Source organism: Phocoena sinus, chromosome 2 (genome assembly GCF_008692025.1).
Source record: "Phocoena sinus isolate mPhoSin1 chromosome 2, mPhoSin1.pri, whole genome shotgun sequence".
Classification (NCBI taxonomy): Eukaryota; Metazoa; Chordata; class Mammalia; order Artiodactyla; family Phocoenidae; genus Phocoena; species Phocoena sinus.
Window position 1 is genome coordinate 132,169,442 of NC_045764.1, and position 19,636 is coordinate 132,189,077.

General features: G+C 35.7%; 1 protein-coding gene across 1 annotated transcript; it reads left to right on the plus strand.

The window, feature by feature from the left end:
• The first annotated feature begins 106 nt into the window (after positions 1–106).
• SOCS4 (suppressor of cytokine signaling 4) lies at positions 107–19,344 on the plus strand. Its single transcript, XM_032623584.1, has 2 exons — positions 107–360; positions 13,006–19,344. Exon 2 carries the CDS (start codon positions 13,098–13,100, stop codon positions 14,418–14,420), a length of 1,323 nt encoding a protein of 440 aa, XP_032479475.1. The 5' UTR covers positions 107–360; positions 13,006–13,097; the 3' UTR covers positions 14,421–19,344.
• Positions 19,345–19,636: the final 292 nt, after the last annotated feature.

A 19,636-nucleotide genomic window follows, 5' to 3' on the forward strand; every position in this document is an offset into this window, starting at 1 on the left:
GCGCCGGCCCGCCCACGCCCGGCGCGGTCCCGACCCAGGTCGCTGGGCGGTGGCGTCAGCTGCGCGCCCGCCGGCAGGGAAAAAGCCGGTTGCTGGGGGAGTGAGGAAGAAAGGGAGGGACCCGAGTACGGAAGTGGTGGCAGCGCCGGCGAAGCAGGTGGAGGCGGTGACTGCGACGTCTGAGATGAGAATCCCGCACCGAAGGGTGGGGGCTTGCAGGCAGGCATCAGTCTTAGAGGACCTACATGAGGTACCGGAGTGGTTGGGTCTCCCTTCTCCAGCTTAGCGAGCACCCAGAGTGATGGCGGTGGTGATGGCGGCAGTTACTCGGACAGCCCCAGTTAAACTGTGCTCCGAGAGGTGAGTGGGGGAAGGGTGGTTGCTGCTTGGCCTTGCCCAGCGGGGTCTGCTTCTACTTTCCGGGCGCTCCTCACAGGCAGCCATGTCCGGGTCCCCGTACGGGTCCAGCCCCTCCTTGGGACCCGGCTAGAGAACGAGATGTTTGGGCATGTTCTTTCGAGAAAAGGAATCTGAGACCCTTCTCAAGCCTTTAATCTTGGCATCCTTGGCGCCTTCATCTTGTCATTTCTATACCGGTAAAGGAAGTAAGACTTAATCTCAGTTCATGGTTCCTGGAGGTCTGGCGTGTACATTAATGCTTATTCTATAGGACATTTTACATATATCCCTTAAGAAGAAAGTAATTCGGGTTTCCCTATTCAAACCCCACCTAAAGTTCACTGAAGTGCATATTTAGATGTAAAAGAAGAGCTAGACCTAAAGTATATTGTTGAATACATCATTCGATCCTTACAATCTTTGCTAAGGTCTTGGCCATTAAGTTTATGCTTTGCTTGGGTCTTCACGTTCTCCATGTTGGGAGACCTGTCTCTGATGAAAACCTTCACAATGATATTTTTCGTGCTACCCACCTTCTAGTCTCAATCGGAACTTGTTTATGACATAAGAGAAACGTTTTTCTGTTGTAGAATTTTCCCCATTGTTTTTCAGTCTAGTTCCATTGGGAAAACTTGCAAACAGATTTAGACAAACCGTGGTATAGTTCTTACCGTGGTGGCATTGTGAAACGTGTTGCTTTGAGTACTAGGGCTCCAAATAGGCTTGCTAGACACTGAGGTTTGGTACGTGAATGAAGAGGAAGAGTGGTTGGCTGAAAAAGAACTTGGGATTTGTGGAAAAATAACCAACCTATCCTTGATTTTCCACAAGAGCAAAAGATAACTGAGATGATTCTTTCCGAGTGACTTAATTTTATTTGGATAGCATTCGTTGTTTAGATAGACTGATTTTTAATTTTTTTTAAATCCAATATCACTGGATAGACTGGGGTTCAAGAAGAAGTCCGATAGTACATCAAATAAATCATCGTGAGATTTCAGTGTAGTGCTTTTCAGAGCTCAGCATAAGAAGAATCTGCCAATTTGGAACAAGATTTATAGCTATAAAATGCCGTAACTATAAAATATGTTAACACCATGTGACTTCAAAACTATGAATGGTGTTTGCGCTTCTCTCCTTTCACTCTGCTGTAGCAATGAACACATTTGATTCATAGGGTTTTTTGTTTTGTTTTTGTTTTTTGTTCTTTTTACAAATTTCACATGTATGGAAAGAGCTTGGGCCTTAGAGTTGAACAATCCTAGATTTTAATTTTGACTCTGACAGTTACTCGTGTGACCTTGAATATACTTCTTTACTTTTACTGAATGTCAGATTCCTCATCTCTAAAATGAAGATGACACCTTCTTCCATATATAGAAGATACTCATGGATGTATAAAACTAATTGTCTTGTGTTATTAATGGGGTACTTTGGGTGGGCATTTAATGGTTTCATTTAAAATGGAGTTGTTTGAATCATTATCCACTAAATTTTTTCAACTGTTAAAAGATGTATTCTTGCTTTTGCCAGTATGTTTTCACATGTCCATTTCTATTTCAGTCAGATTTTAAAAAGACAAATTTTAAAGTCCTCAGTGAATTCACAATCTTGGTGAGGGAAACAGACATTCAAATAATATGTACAAGACAATAGTATGGTAATGAAATGTGTAACTTAAATCTTAAATTGCGTGGTTATTTAAGATAATATAGCTTTTAAAAAGAAACCAGTGTAGCTGTCCGTCACCAATGTGGGTGTCAGGTGCATGTCTCATAGGAGTGGATAGCTGAATGAACTCACTGAAAATCATGCCAAGGTCGCAGCTTCGATTGCAGTGAAGGTTAGTTACCGTTTCTCTGTTGTGACCATTCATAGTACCCTTAGGCTCACAAATATTGTTGTTCTCAAGGACAGTAGGGTGAGAAAGCATGAATATATTACCATTCTACTTGTGGCAGTATTATCTATATAAATAATAATGTCATATAATCTTAGTTTATCCAGGAGGCATATCAGTATTGCCTTATGAGAGTTTTAAAAATTCCTTTTTAATAAAATATGTATTGATATTTGATGTAAAAATTATTAATCCTATGAAAGATAAGGCTAGAAGAAGAGAGTAATAACAAAACTGAGAACATAGTATTGAAAAAAAAACATTGAAGGCAGTTTAGAAATCTGAAGATTTTTATATCTCTGAAAGTGTCCTGAATCTTACCAGCCTATTTAATTTATTTTTGGGGTAAATAATACTTGTGCATGTATAAACTTTCTAAGGTATAAAAGGGAATACAGGAAAGTCCTACTCTCAACCTACCCAGTTTTGCTGGCCAAAGACAGCTAATATTTGACTCTTGTGTTGTTACAGTGGCAGTGGATCCTTACTACGGCGAGACAGATATAATCATTGTCTTATGAATGAAAAAAACCAAGGCTCAGAAAGGTTGTGAGTTGTCCAAGGTCACACAACTAACCAACCGTCTGAACTAGAAATAGAACCCAGGTCTATTAACTTCTGATCCAAGTAGTCTACCATACTGCCTCTCCAAGTCATAACTGTTGCCATAAAACTTAGAATTTAGTTTTATCAGAACATGAAAACAATTTTATTTAATTCTAGAATAACATTATACTAGTTTGTAGGTAAAACTTGTTACCCAAGCTTAAATGTAAGCATACGTAGTTATCATAAAGCAATGAAAAGAGTAATCTATGATCGTTTTTTTTTAAAAAAAAAAAAAAAACTTTGCCTACTATTACTGTTGAAACCTGTTTATTTACTAAGTTAGCTTGTAAGAAATTACAAACTTTTTATAATTAAGTTTGGTTATTTACACCCATACTACTTTTCAAGAATTTAAAGCTTAAAAACACTTTTTAAAAGAGCATGTTTAGTATCAGGAGTAATAGAAAGTGCTTTATGATATCTCAGAAATGCCAAAGCATCCTCAGCCTCAGGTTTTTGAGATATGTTTTTGTCTGGATTTTCTAGCCTTATATGTAGCCTTTGTTTCCTTTCATTCTTTTTCCTTAATTTTGCCACTTTCCCATCTCTCATTTTTAGAAATTAGCTTATTCTACATGGAAGGTTCTGAGAAGACAATGTATTACAGAACGTAGTATGTATTCTCATTAAGCTCAATGTATGCTGTTTTCATAGATTTTAATCCTGGCAGTAAAAACATGGGGCAGCTGACAGTATCCAGATTTAACAATATGAACACTGAAGCTAAATGAGATTCTAAAAGTCAGGAGAGATAGCTAGTAAGTGACAAAGTCTAAATTTTAGATCATGTTTGATGATTTAGCAACTCATGCTGTTGTTTCATCTGCACCATGCTTCATTTTTAAATATGGTATAGTGAAAAACTAGGTTGTTAATTTTTTATAGATCTTTATAACTTAAAATTTTCCTCTTTAGACTAAATTGTACTCATAGGAAGAAAGACTACAAGGAAATTGGCCAAAATGTCTAAATTGATTGCCTCTAGGTAATTGAATTACAATTTTTTTTCCTCCTTTTTGAACTTTTCTGAATGTTCCATATATTTTATAATGAGCATATATTATTTTTATAATGAAAAAATTACAAATTGAAAGGAAGAAGTACATCTGTACGATCCAATTTATTCTCTAAGAGTCACAATCGAATATCTTAAATATTCTGGTTTCTAAGATTCTGTTAAGGTTTTTGCGCTTTTAATTAAAAAAAAATTTTTTTTTAATAAATTTATTTTTATTTTTGGCTGCGTTGTGTCTTCATTGCTGTGCACAGGCTTTCTCTAGTTGCGGCGAGCGGGGGCTACTCTTCATTGTGGTGCATGGGCTTCTCGTTGCGGTGGTTTCTCTTGTTGCAGAGCACAGGCTCTAGGCGGGCGGGCTTCAGTAGTTGTGGCTCGTGGGCTCTAGAGTGCAGGTTCAGTAGTTGTGGTACATGGGCTTAGTTGCTCCGCGGCAGGTGGGATCTTCCCGGACCAGGGTTTGAACCCGTGTCCCCTGCGTTGGCAGGTGGATTCTTAACCACTGTGCTACCAGGGAAGTCCTGGTTCTTGTGCTTTTAGAAGTTTATAGTGCCAGCTCTTAGTTTTCTGTTCCCTCTTCACACTAAATTAACCCTCTTCAGTGACAGGTCCTGGACGTTTCTCTTTATCTTTAGCTAGCATGCTCAGGGAATGTACACTTATTTTAATGTTAGCCCAAGTTAATGTTTCTCCCACAGTTTCTTCCACAAAACGTCTCTATGATGAGTTAAATAAAGGAAACTGTGGCTTAAGCAGGTTTCTTAACTGAAGGACCTCTTGGAACCTTTTGCTGAAGGTGCCTTGTAATCTTTCAGAGGGGAAGTGATTCCCAAACTTGTTTAATAAGGAAACCTCCGTTTCTCTAGAACATGTATATATTAACATCTTTTAGCACTAGTGTACACAGGAGTTCAGATTGGGGGACACTGACTTAAGCAAAATATAATTAGGAAAGTAAGTGGAGAAAGTTTGGAGAAGGGAAGGGAAGGAAGGGTGTAGTGGTGCTAATCAGTGTGTGTGTGTGTGTGTTTTCCCAAATAAATCTAGTTAAGTCCCATGAGCCATGGCTTGGTAGCATGAAAAAGGAGATATTTTAAAATATTTACTGGAAAATGAACCTGTATTGCTTTCGTAATGAGAAAAAAACACTTTATACTTCAGAGATGTTTCTCATTTGAACAAACCCATTTTTTATGTTTTTTTATTAACATTCCGAGGAATTTACCTCTCTTGTACTATCCAGTATATTCCATTCATGGACTCTTAAGTGTTCCCATAGAATCCAACTCAAATATTAGGCTATGATCAAACATCAAGGACTCTAACCCACAGAATCCAATTCAAATGACATGGACTGTGATCAGAATGCATTCAAGGAGTTTTGGGGACACATAATGGCAGGTAAACTTTGGAATCATAGATTTGATAAGGTAGTTCCCAGGGTTAATTAACTACCAGAATAATAAGTTATTTGTGAATTCTTTGTAGTATAGTAAATTATTCTTTATAACATCAAATTTAATATTTACATGAATTCTGGCCTTAGGTAGACATCAGCATTGTAGACACAGTAGTTCAATGAATGATTAATATGTACAATAATGCTCTGTTATCCAACATCATAGAGATACAATGACGTTTCTAGATGAAGTTTAACCCTTTAATTACTGGCTTTTAAAAAAGTTTTCAAGGAATTTGAATTAAAATCACCTTCCCAACCTTATTCAAGAGTACTAACTAAATGTTATTTAAATCTGTTAGCATAGAAGGGTCACATTGGGTATTAATTCGTTTATCACTGTTCAGTGCAATTGATTATAGAACCTGGGATCAAATGGCTAGTGAATCTGAGAACTTGATTTTTTGAAAAAGGTTTAAATAAACTTGCTTTAGATGTTTGCCTCTTGCTCATTAAGAAATAACAATAAAAAAAAGTCACTGTGTATTCCCCAGGGCATTGTAACTTAGATGCCTTCATAAAAAATTAATTATTGAATCAAGAGTCAAAGCACTTTCTCCCAAGTGATTCTTTCACCTTCTTTAAAAAAAAAAAAAAGCTTCTTTGCAGTTACTAACAAACGTTGATTTGTGAACACTTTTCAAAGTATCATCGTTGATTTCTATACTACATAAAGTTGGTACTAAAGTCACTTTTTTTCCATTTTGTATCTCATCTTCTACTTCATTTCTATGAAGTTTGTATAAAATTCCAACAATTAATGATAGCGTATTTGAAAGGACTCATTCAGATTCAGAACCTTACACTTTTTTTTTAACATTCAGATTTTACATGTATAGGCAAGACACCAAAAGCACTTTTTTAAAACTCATTTTTAGTCTTTAAAAATAAAAAAATTTTTTCACTAAAAGTAATGTTAACACAACATTGTAAAGCAATTATACGCCAACAAAGATGTTTAAAAAATTAATAATGTTATTTTTATTGAGAGCAATGTGATTGAATTTTTTTAATTTTATGAATTTTGATTTAATGCAACTTTTGGAAGAGATTAGAAGATCTTTTGCCATCTGTGTAAAGTGTAAAGATGCTAGAGTTATATGCATGATGCATTTTTATCATTATTGTAATAAAATCATGTGATAGTGAAGGAGATTCTGAATATCTTTTTTTCTAAAAAGATCTCACCATAGCATAAGTTTTTTTTTTAAGTTACCTGAACCATGAAGAGACCAGTTAAGTGTTTTGTTTTGCCTTTTTTCTTAATGTATCTGCTAAGTAGCTTCTCAGAGCCACTTATTATCCCAATAAAGGTCATCAAACTTAGAACACATGTCATTTTGTAAAAGAAAAATACATAACTTGTCTTAAAATTTCAACAACTTAAGTACTTTGCCCTGAAATAACTAGCAAACCTCGTGTGTTATAAAATTTCCGTGATTGTGTCTATTTACAAAGTGTTGTAAAGATTCTTTTACCTAAGATAATATAATCCACAAATGTATTCCAGCAACATGGAATCAGTTGTGGTGCACTAAAAGTGCACAAAGAAATGGAGAGGGTTGCCATCAAGTCCTTAGCTTTTTGGAGCTCCCACTCTTCCCTCAGGAATAGCACCTCATCAGACAAATAACCATCTCACAATGAGTGATGGGAACGTTGTCAATCATATATTCAATATTCATAAATTTTAAGTTTTCTAATTTTTAGGCAAGTATAAATAGAAGTTAAATTTTCTTCCTACTTTGAAGATTACAACATTAAGTGACATTCTGGCCCATATAGTGATACGGTATGTTTTACCATATATATATATTTTTTTTTTTTTTTTTTTTTTTTTTTTTGCAGTACGCGGGCCTCTCACCGCCGCGGCCTCTCCCGCTGCAGAGCACAGGCTCCGGACGCACAGGCTCAGCGGCCATGGCTCACGGGCCCAGCCACTCCGCGGCGTGCGGGACCCTCCCGGACCAGGGCACAAACCCGCGTCCCCCGCATCAGCAGGCGGACTCCCAACCACCGCGCCATTAGGGGAGCCCCACCAAATATATTTTTTACCATAACAATTTATAAAAGTGGGACTTCTGAAGCATGAACTCAGTTTTCTATCACAAGAATGCTATGTAAAATTTATATAAGGCTGTAGTTCTTAGATACAAAAAGATAACCAGTCAAAAGAAGATTTTCTATGCATTAACTCTTTAAGTATAGGTAAATGTGTGGAAAATTCATCTAGGGCAATGGCATTTTTTGCTTTATTTTATGGATCCCTGCAGCATTAGCGTATGTAAGAACAATTTACCTAAAATCCAGAGATACTTGATGGATTGCTACCTATTATGTATAAGTTGGTAAGCCTTGCTAAAGTAAATCTGTTATGTTAGCATGTAAACTTGTATAGAGTAAGGCTGGAGATCAGTTCTCTGAGGGAAAATGTCGAATTGTTCTATAGCTTCATGGTCTGTTGAGCTTCAGCTGTATTTAGTGTATTGATCCTTTTTCATTTTGAAACATTAGTTATCATCCTGAAAATTATATTTGCTCATAAACTTTATAGTTAGCATGGGCTAGAGACAGAGGTATTTCTGTAATTTTTTTTCCTTTATGAACTATTTCTATAAAACTGGCTTGGGCACTATAATAAAACATGTAATATCTGTTTCTTTTTTTAAAAAAGAAAAAATATGTTAAACTTTATTTTATACTTGGTACATTTAGAATCTGAGCTAGGTATATACTTCACATACATTATTTCATTTAATTCCCACCAGCCTAATGAAATAGATAGCATCAGTATCTCCATTTTACAGATGAAGAAACTGAGCTTTCAAGGTCATATGGCTAGTACAAAATAAACTGGGCTCAAACCATATTTCTAATGTCTGCCATCATTGTGCTATGGAACTGCATCCTTGTCATGTACATGTATAGAGATACTGAAAATGTTATAATGGTTACTGCTGGGTGGTAGGATTATGGATAGTTTTTACTTTTTTCTTCTTTACTTTTAAGTTTGAATTTTTCACAGTGAGTGTAAAGTACTGTTATTTTTATTTATGGTCATCAAAATGATATGTGTACATAGGTTCAAGTTAAATTAAGCTGAAAAGCTTAGGTAAGCTAAGTAATGCCGCATTCCTCTCCTACCCATCTCAAAGGCTTCTACTTTCATAATTTGTCTTTCTGATATTTATCTTCACATTTCTAAATCATATGCTTATACTTCTCTCTTGATGCATCAATTATTAGACATTATTGTTTGAGTTCCTCTTCTGATAGATGAGGATTTACCTCTCTTTTAGTCTCCTTACTCTCTTTCTATTCTCTTATTACACAAAGAGCCTTACGTCCTTATGTGGTTATATGAACTAGTTGCTCTCCAGCAGCGCCAAACACCCTGTTGTCTGGAAACTTCCCTTCTTAAGCATCCCAGGAATTCACATTTCCTTTCTCATATGTTAAATACCTTGTTTCCTATGTTATGCCATTTGTTTTAGGTTTACACTCTTTATTTTAGAAGAGCACATCCTCCAATATGAGGTAAAATTGTTGTTACTTTGCATGTCTGAAAATTTCTTTATTTTATCCTATTTGATTGATTGTTAGGCTGGTTATCTTCAAGGTTGGAAACTATCCTCTAGCTTCCACTGTTACTTACTGTTGAGAAAACAGATGCTATTTTATTTACAGTCCTTTGTGACTTTTTTCCCTCAGGAAGCCTTTTTTTTTTTTTTGTCTGAGTTACATACATAAATCGATTGATTGAACACTTAACATGAGGTCTACTCTCTTTAACAGATTTATAAGCATACAATACTTAAGAGTATTGTTGTCTATAAGGTAGGAAGACTTAGGTATCACCTCTTTATCTCTAGGGTTCTAACATTTTAGAATAATGTAACTTGGTGTGTATTTTCCCTTGTGCGGGGCACTCATTGTGCTCCTTCTGTATGGAGACTCATGTCCTTCAGTTCTGGGAAATTTTCTAATATATTTTCTTTTATAATTTCCCTCTCCATTTTGTTATTTTCTGTGAAGTTTGTATTGATCCTCTAATTTTCTTATCTTCTCTGTCTAGTTAACCTTTTTTTTCCTCTTTCCTATTATTTCCTCAGCTTACCTCCAACTTTCCTATTGAATATTTTTTTTCCTGCAATCATGGTTTTAATTTCCAAAATTTTCTTATTCTCTGATTGTCCCTACCTCATTTTATTCATTGGTATAATATATTCTTTTAACTTGGAAGAGATCTATTTTATTACCTGCTGCTTTCATGGTTACTTTTTTCTCCAAGTTCTTTGTTTTATTTGCTTGTTTATTTTAGAGGCTTTCCTCAAAAGTCTGGTGACATGCCATATTCTAGAGTAAATGAAGCACAGCAGTGCTGCCTGAAAGTACTATGTAAGTAGGCTGGGCTTATGGATGGATGAGCTTCACAGCATGCTTGGGTGGCCCTCCAGCTTTTCATTGGAGGATTTCCAGTTATCAGCATCTATAGGTCTTTTCTCTTTGGCCATTCTGTTTCTCCAGTGTAGTATCTTCCAGTCTCCGATTAGAAGGTGTAAGTTTGGCTGCTGGAGTTCTAGAAGCTGGATGGAAGAAGGGAGCATGGAATTTTCTTTCTGATTTTAGTCCCAAGCCTCCCATCTATCCTCACCATGTCTAGTATCCAAAGTCCTGAGCCTCTCTGGTTCAGCTTCTCCAAATAATATTGATAAATTTCCCATCTCCTCTAAGTATGAGAGTAACAACCAGAGACATCTAACTGCACGTATGCAAATTTTCAACCTACCTCCCCATTTTCTGCCCTGTTCTCCATCCATACTTTCCGTAGCACCTCGTACCTCTGGGTGTCCTGGACTTTGCCTGCTCTGTTGGCTTGCTTCTCATCAACATTGCCTTTGTGCCTGGTGTCACCTTCCTCTCCACTGCTGAGTCAGTCATTGCTCCTCTGTTCATTTTCTGTCCTTGTATTTTGTCACTCAGGTTATAGATATCTGCTAGTTTCATTGAAGATGAGGTTTGTTTTTATTTCTCATTTTCCCTTGTTTTGGGCTGACTTCTGAGAGAAAGAGGGAGCAAAAAGATTTTCACATAGCTATTTTAAACTGGATCATTATTTCTTTTATATAATTAGAGAAAAACAAAACTATTTTCTTTTTGAGAGGAAATCAAGTTATACTACTCATTAAGAAATTTAATATGGAAAGCAGCAATTATTACTAAAGGAAGCATTGGAATCACTAAAACAGTTTATAGGAGACTTGGTTGTTTTTGAAGGCAGAGAGAAGTTAAGAGCTAGCAATGGAAGCAGGCCCTGGTAAAGGTGGGAATGTCATCAAGAGCAGAGGTACGGGGTGGGATAGGGAGGGTGGAGGGCGACGCAAGAGGGAGGATACATGGGGATATATGTATATGTATAGCTGATTCACTTTGTTATACAGCAGAAACTAACACACCACTGTAAAGCAATTACATTCCAATAAAGATGTTTTTTAAAAAGAGAGAGAGAGCAGAGGTACAGACTTAGCTTTGATATAGAAATAAAGGAAGATGAAGATGCTCACACCCAGGGGAGTAAAGTTGATCATAGAGTTAATAATCTGCTACTTTAATATTTTTAAAGTAAATAAAAACACCAGGTATTTTAAACCTTACATGATAACTTTTCACATTATTATGCTGAATAAAAAAGTTGAAAGGGGCTTCCCTGGTGGCGCAGTGGTTGAGAGTCCGCCTGCCGATGCAGGGGACGCGGGTTCGTGCCCCAGTCCGGGAAGATCCCACATGCCGCGGAGTGGCTGGCCCGTGAGCCATGGCTGCTGGGCCTGCGCGTCCGGAGCCTGTGCTCCGCAACGGGAGAGGCCACAGCAGTGAGAGGCCCGCATAGCGCAAAAAAAAAAAAAAAAAAAAAAAAAAAAAGTTGAAAGTATGTAGTGTTAACAAAAAGATATCTGCTTGGGGCTCCTTTTTAATTGAAAAATACAAGTGTAAGCTGTTAGTAACTAGTGTCTCTTCTGATCACTGACTCTTCATATACTTCAGCCTACTTTGTAGCTTCTGCCTGTTTATTTTTGTTCAGTGGAATTTAGTCAATGAACAGCCAAAGCATGCTGTTGAATATAATTTTGGTATACTAAGTGATGATGTTTCTTTCAAATTTAGATTTTCAAATATTTTTTCCCTGTGGATTTTAAATTATTACGTACCAGTGAGCTCACTAAATCAAAATAATAAGTATAATCACCCGATGCTATTCATTGTTTAGTAATGGGGTACTTTATATGGCATGCCAGTGTCATTAGTTCACACTTTTAAGCACTTCCCAATTATATTTGCCTCTGCAGATGCTTGTTTCAAACCCTACTGCTATGAAAATAGATTCACATAGCTCTAAACATTTACTTGACTGTTGGGATTGTTAATGTTCCTCTGATATAATCAGAAGCTTAATCATGATCAGAATGTTGAGTACAACTGATTTTCTCAGTCTCAAAATTCAACTTTCATTTGTAAAATATTTGAGATTATAGAATCCCTCCCCCCAATTCTGGGCTTAAATCTTTTTCCATCTAAGAATAGTTAAGTAGTTTCTACCTATGACCAATCATTACTATTAGTCTTAATAAAACTTTATTTACATTATAAATTCTAGTATAGCTAGCCAATTTCATAGGAAAGGCATTGCCCTATAGAACTTTATCTGCTTGTTTTTTGAAATTATCAAGAAGAATAGGGCTTTCCTTGTGGCGCAGTGGTTGAGAGTCCGCCTGCCGATGCAGGGGACGCGGGTTCGTGCCCTGGTCCGGGAGGATCCCACATGCCGCGGAACGTCTAGGCCCGTGAGCCATGGCCGGTGAGCCTGCGCGTCCGGAGCCTGCGCTCCGCAGCGGGAGAGGCCACAGCGGTGAGAGAGGCCCGCATACCACACACACACAAAAAAAGAATATAAGGAAGTGTATGTGTGTATAAAATAACAAATTTTTGTCCAATTCCAAATTTTCTACAAACTGCCTAGACTGATAGTGAAGTTGACCAAATATTTAAATGAGTTGACAAAAATTGCGTTGGGAATTCTTGCATGACATTCCTACTATTCAGTGGTGATTATTTATTTAATAAATTCTTAACAGCTTTTATAACTTAAAACTGTTCATATTTTCAATCAATAGGAAAGAAAACAGAGAGAAGGAGGGTAGTGGTCATCAAACACCAGCTCATAGGTTTCTCATCTCTTAACAAAGAATTTCCTGGTCTGCTGTGAAATTAAAAAATAAGGGGAGGAGAGATTGACATAAGATGTACCTCAAAACCGGAAATTGTTCACATTTCAGACATACATTTTGGCTGAGAGGATGCTTAGCTTTTTTGATTCACATTGAAACTAGCTGTGGGAAAGGAACTCAGATTCTTGACTCCATGGCACTATGGAATTATTAGCATAAGGTAAAGTAGTTATTTAAGTGGGAACAAAATATCTTGGAACTGCCTTCCAACATTTCTAATAGTTTGTTTTTAATGTATTAATTATCCTTTTTCATCTTTTCATCTTATGTATAATTGGCGCTTGATATATAATCTATACAATGTTAATGACAAACGATTAATGATCTTTTTCTTCCTTAGATATATCCAGAAAGTGCCCAGAAGAAACATTCTACCGGAAAAACTGAAAGAGCAGTATTTATAACACTGGAATTTGTGGACAGTTGGTTAAAATGGCAGAAAATAGTGAAAGTAATAGTAAAAATGTAGATGTAAGGCCCAAAACTAGTCGGAGTCGAAGTGCTGACAGAAAGGATGGTTATGTATGGAGTGGAAAGAAGTTATCTTGGTCAAAAAAGAGTGAAAGTTGTTCAGATGCTGAAACAGTGAGTGCTATAGAGAAAACTGAAGTTCCTTTAAGGAGCCAAGAAAGGAAGCACAGCTGTTCATCTATCGAGTTGGATTTAGATCATTCCTGTGGGCATAGATTTTTAGGCCGATCTCTTAAACAGAAACTGCAAGATGCTGTGGGGCAGTGTTTTCCAATAAAGAATTGTAGTAGTCGGCACTCTTCAGGGCTTCCGTCTAAAAGAAAAATTCATATCAGTGAACTCATGTTAGATAAGTGTCCTTTCCCACCTCGATCAGATTTAGCCTTTAGGTGGCATTTTATTAAACGACACACTGCTCCTATAAGTCCCAAATCAGATGAATGGGTAAGCACAGACTTGTCTCAGACTGAATTGAGGGATGGTCAACTAAAACAACGAAGAAACGTGGAAGAGGTCAACTGCTTCTCACATACCAGTGTTCAGCCCTGTGTCATAACCAATAACGATTCTTCGGGTAGAGGTGGTCCTGGGACTGGCTCTATAATGAACCTGGCTTCAAATAACAGTATAGAAGATAGTGATATGGATTCAGATGATGAAATTATAACACTTTGCACAAGTTCCAGGAAAAGAAACAAACCCAAATGGGAAATTGATGAAGAAACCCTGCAACTGGAAACACCTCCTAAGTACCATACCCAGATTGATTATGTCCACTGTCTTGTACCAGACCTCCTTCAGATCAATAATAATCCATGTTACTGGGGCGTTATGGATAAATATGCAGCTGAAGCTCTACTAGAAGGAAAACCAGAGGGTACCTTTTTACTGCGAGATTCAGCACAGGAAGACTATTTATTCTCCGTTAGTTTTAGACGCTATAGTCGTTCTCTTCATGCTAGAATTGAACAGTGGAATCACAACTTTAGCTTTGATGCACATGATCCTTGTGTCTTCCATTCTCCTGACATAACTGGGCTCCTAGAGCATTATAAGGACCCGAGTGCCTGTATGTTCTTTGAACCACTTTTATCCACTCCTTTAATTCGGACTTTCCCCTTTCCCCTGCAGCATATATGCAGAACAGTTATTTGTAACTGTACAACTTATGATGGCATTGATGCCCTTCCAATTCCTTCTTCCATGAAATTATATCTGAAAGAATATCACTATAAATCAAAAGTTAGAGTACTCAGGATTGATGCACCAGAACAGCAATGCTAGGAAAAGGGTAGGAACACGGGAGTGATTATATACATATTTTCATTTAATATTTTATTTTTCTTATTATGCCACTTTGAATTTTTCTACAGGGGCAGTTAAAGTCCAAAATAAACTTATGCCCTAAATTTTACTTCCAGATCAGTTTATTTTTCTTAGGATACAATAATTGTTTAACAATAATAATTGTTTAATAATTGTTACACACTAGGAGTTAATGGATATTTTTGACTAGGTGTTTGGTTTTTGTTTTTACCATGTAGATTGTATACTTAATTTTTTTCTTTTCTTAACTGTAATTTGCATATGATCCAGGGATATTTGAAGTTTGGTAGGCATTGCAAACACAGTTAAATAATCTGTATTTCATACTTTTCTTTAAAAGTAATCCTGTCCTTTCTTACATATAAAATGCTTTGTTAACCTATGCCATTGGCATTCCTATACATAAGATACAGTTTCCCCATCATCCTTTTCATTTGGTTTAAAAGTCTTCAGTAAAGCTGAGTGTGTTGTAATTTACAATCCATACTAATGTAATTGACTTCTATAATTTACTAACAGGGATGTTAAAGGTTAGCAAAATGGCTTAAACTTCATGTGTTTTAATTTTAAATATTAACTGTAAAGCAGAATTACTAAATTTGATTAATCAGGTCGGTAAGAATCAAATGAGGACATGATATTTTGGGGGTGAATTTATTCTTCTATAATGTGGCATGGTCATTTATTATTCCTTGAGTAGATCTTTCTCTCAAACTAGGAAGAGTTACCATCTTCAGAACATAAGTATTGTTCCTTTCTCACTGGAAGCTTTAAAAATAATGATAACACTATTAGTAACTAGTAGTTACTAAAGTAATAAAGCAACTAAGGTTTTTCTGTATTTACTTATGAACTGTTGCTTCTGCTTAGCTCTGTTTTAGAAACTCTGAGCCTGTTAGTTTGGAGAGATGCCACAGTTTATATAAACAGCCACAAATTTCCATTGGTAACCAAAGAGAACTAGGTAGTTTTTCATTATTTTGAATTGAGCTTGAATAAAGATTCAAGAAGTAAACGTGGAGCTCAGTATTCAGGGAGCTTAATATTGGTTTTGATCTTCAGGTTCCAGATAATTATTCCTGTTTTCAGAACTAACATGTCTTTAGTATGGCTTCAAAAAGGAAACATTTTGAGAGCTACGTGGCTTATGCCATACTGAACAATACTGGGCACCAGGCGTAATATTTTGAATTTAACATCCCCAGAACAGGGAAGTATTTTTAGAAATGTTATATAATAAGATAGATGGAGTGATAGCCTACTCTTCTTTTTTAAAGAATCAGTGAATAATAAATATCCTAGACAGTTATTCCTTCTGGTGAGTTGTCTACCCCTTTGTACAAGTTGGCATTTTTAATATCATAGTAACTGATTTCTTGATGCTAGTTTAGCTCTAGTAGGAAGCTGCTTCTACCTGTATTGAAAGAAATTTGACTCAGATTTCCACGTTAGAATAGATGTTTCTTAAGTATCATTGCTTTTATGTTGAAGTAGCATTTCCCTTTCCTGCAGTTCTGCTGATAACATAAAGATGGCATTTAAAATAATTGCTTTAAAATAACTTTTTAGCAATTATCACAAAACTAAAATCTGTTACCATTGTCTTCTAGCATATTTTTTTCTCAGTGATCTCAAGATTGTCTTGGTTCCAGTGAGGGTTAGCTACTAAAATGGCACCTCTCTTAGCAGTGATGAGGCTCGGGATATCAACACCAGTGTCAGGATAAGTATCTCTTCTAAAGATGATATTTCCCTTTTACAAAAGTGGGACAGTCTCATACTACCTCATCTTTATTGTGGCGCTTTTGTAGATCACTGAGAAGGTTATCTTATTTACCAATATAGCACTTCCTAAATGTCCATCTTTGGTGAAAGAAAATTAATAGTATGGTAAGACTCTACCCATAATTATAGTTTTTTATCAGAATTTGATATTGAGACTTTCTGTTTCTATGAAACAATATTGTTTTAAATATTTTTCTTTTAAAAATAACTTTTTATCAATACAGAAAAACCTAAGGAATGACTAGCTAGTGAATATTCTGTTAAAAGGTAATTTTATAAAGAAAAATATTACATTGTCTTTTATAATGGTAAAAATTAGTATTTATATGAAAATCAAGATCTAAGTAGCCTTTCGTATATTCAGACTGGTTGCTTGTGATATATTTTCTCTGGCTTTCTTATTTTTTCACCTTCAAGGTATTGATAGCTGTTAACATTTTCAAAATACTGCCATTTATATAGCCTTGAAGTAGGTGATCTAATAAATGAGAGCAGGAAGGAGACTTATTTACGCTGAAACGGTTTGTATTTTTTCCTTTGGTATTTGCTACAGAAAAGAAATCGGGAAAGTAGAAATGTAAGATTTGAGAAAGGAATTGTTTACCATGAAGGAAAAAGAAGAGTAATAATAAATTTTTTAAAGCGTGAAGGGATTGGAATTTAGAAAGGTTTAACCCTTTCTCAGTGACTTGTGGACACATTTGGAAAAGCATTCAGTATTCAGAAACTTAACTCATTAAAAATGTAATTACTGAAATTATGTATAAGTAAATGAGTATAAGTTTTGAAAGGAACAATGTGGGGAGATACAAATATATCAGGTTGGCCAAAAAGTTCGTTCGGGTTTTTCCGTATATGAAAAGCCAGAACGAACTTTTTGGCCAACCCAATAAATTTTGTAACTAAGTTGGACATGGTGAGCGTTTGAAAAGTGTAAATTGCAGGGTTGAGAAAGCATTCAGCATGGTGGGAATGTGTGGCACTTATTGGTGAGAGAGGATGGGGCTAAAAGAAACAAAATATTAAAATTAAGACCTTAGGCATTACCTCAGGGGAAAGCCTTGATAGTGAAAGGGGACTACTTGATCACTAATAGCTAGTCTGGACCAGACACTTAAATGTGCTTTGGGAATCATCCTGCCCTAACCAGGAAATAAACTTGACTTTTCTATTTCTCTCTGAAGCTTTCTTGGAGCATACCCCCAAGCCCCCCTCTCCTTTTTTAAGCTACAGCATCTTGATTCATACTATAATTCCTGAAACATGCTGAATGGATTTTTTAGGTTCCTTGAGCATTTTTTGTATGAAGAATCATATCTGATCTTTCTATAACCATGCCATTCACTTAAATAATTCACAGAGGGAAGGGTTTAATTTAAAGGAAGACCTAATAGGAAGAAGATTAAAGGAAGCTTTTAGTCAGTCTGTGGCTAGATTTATTGATTTGGTGATCAGACCTGTGTTCCTTCCTGAATGTCAGCTAATGGCAAACTGTGGTCAAAAAAATGGCTTTCAGCTAAAAGTTTTGACTTCTTATTGTAAATAATATAAAGAATGTCTAAGTCATTAGAAATCCTTTTTAGAAAAGTAGAGCAAATGTGGCAAATAGGACTCATATCATTATACAAATTACATTTCTTTTTATAAGAAAAACACAAACCATTATCATTTATTCATGAGCCAAAGCCATTAGGAAGATAAATCAAGTTATCAGCTTCCTGTCTGTCTGAAGTTTGGATCATTTTATAGATCCATGTAATAGAGAGCTTCCTTCCTATGAAACAAAAGCCTTGAGACCTAACTCTTACAAATATACTCTTAGTTTGCATTAAAAGTCTTTTTTGTCACTTTTAGCTATACTCAGAGTCAAATAGGTTATATATTGATTTTGGTAGAGCAAATTTCACAGGAAGTGGACTTAATTATATAACATTCCTGGAGATAACACAAGGGAAATGGTGTTTAAATGTAAAATAGATTGTGTGTTAGGTAATTTAATGCCCAAATGAATAAAAGATTTTAAGTCAAGCAGATTATTGTTTCTACTTTGGAAAAAAATCTTTACAATCTTAGTTTTACATAATCAGTTTTACATCCATTTTTATTTCTAAAGAATGAACAGAAAGCACAAGAGGTTTTTCTTTTTTAATGGTCTACTAGAAATGAGCAACACTATAAGAGTCTGTCTATACTATTCTTAACACATTAAATATTGGAGACAAAATGGAGGTAACTTTTGGAAATGGTTTGGCTTCTAAATAGAAATGTAGACTAAATAGAATAGTAGACTAATGGATATAACCCAATGGAAAGGAATTTAAGGCACATGACTCCTGTTTCAAATAAAGCCGGTCTTTTTTATTTACTTTTTAATTTTGAATAGATTACTCAATCCTAAATCTTTCTTTACTTTCATTTCCTAGCACATAAAATATAGATAATAATATTTGTCTCTTGACTTCCTGAAGGTTAATTCTTCAGTTAAGAGGTGACCCTTGGAGCATACTTGAAAATAATTTCTGTACAGCTGTTAAGTACTAATGTGATGATAGGTTTTCAATGTATTCCCTTAGTGGACCCTGCAGATTCACATTCACTTCTTTTAGCCTGTAATAGGCTTTCTTGACTTGATTTGACAATAAAGATAATGGTACAATTTGAATTTATGGTTTAGACTCTGCAATTAGATGAACAGTTGCAATTTCCTCCTACCCTTAATAAGGTTTGTGTGAAATTGATGTTTGCCTAAGTTATTTTAAAAGTTGATTACATTTGCAGGAAGTAAAGATAATCACTTTTGCCATGGTTATAATCAAATCTAAGCTTTCAGACTTGAGAGTGTAAAACTCAAGGAGATTTACTTAAAGTATGCTGACTTTGCTAGAATTGGATAAATTCTGTATAAACCAAGTACGCACTCGATATATACTTGAATATACAGAGTTTAAGTAGTAACTTCACAAAGCTATTAGTACTCTTATCAGGCTTGTATCCACCCCTTACCCAAAAAGAAGTAGAGTGTTCCCATTTTTATTTCTAATCCTGAAGTTGAATGTTTCTTCTTGGATGTGAGTTCAAATAAATTGATCTGAATAAATTTTCGTTTCTTATTAATTAAAACTTCATATATAAAATCCAAAAGCTTTGTAGTTTTAAAAACATTGTACTGTATGTTACCTGGCACATTCAACTTTATATATGAGAAATTTTAAAATCTGTATTACACATTTTCCTTTCAGTTTTTTGTGTCATTTTGGGTCTTCCAGAAACATGTCAAGATGTGCAAGAGATTTATTGGAGGGGGATGGACACCTATGAAGAATAAATGAGAATGGGACTTCCCTGGCAGTCCAGTGGTTAAGACTCTGGGCTTACACACACATAAACAC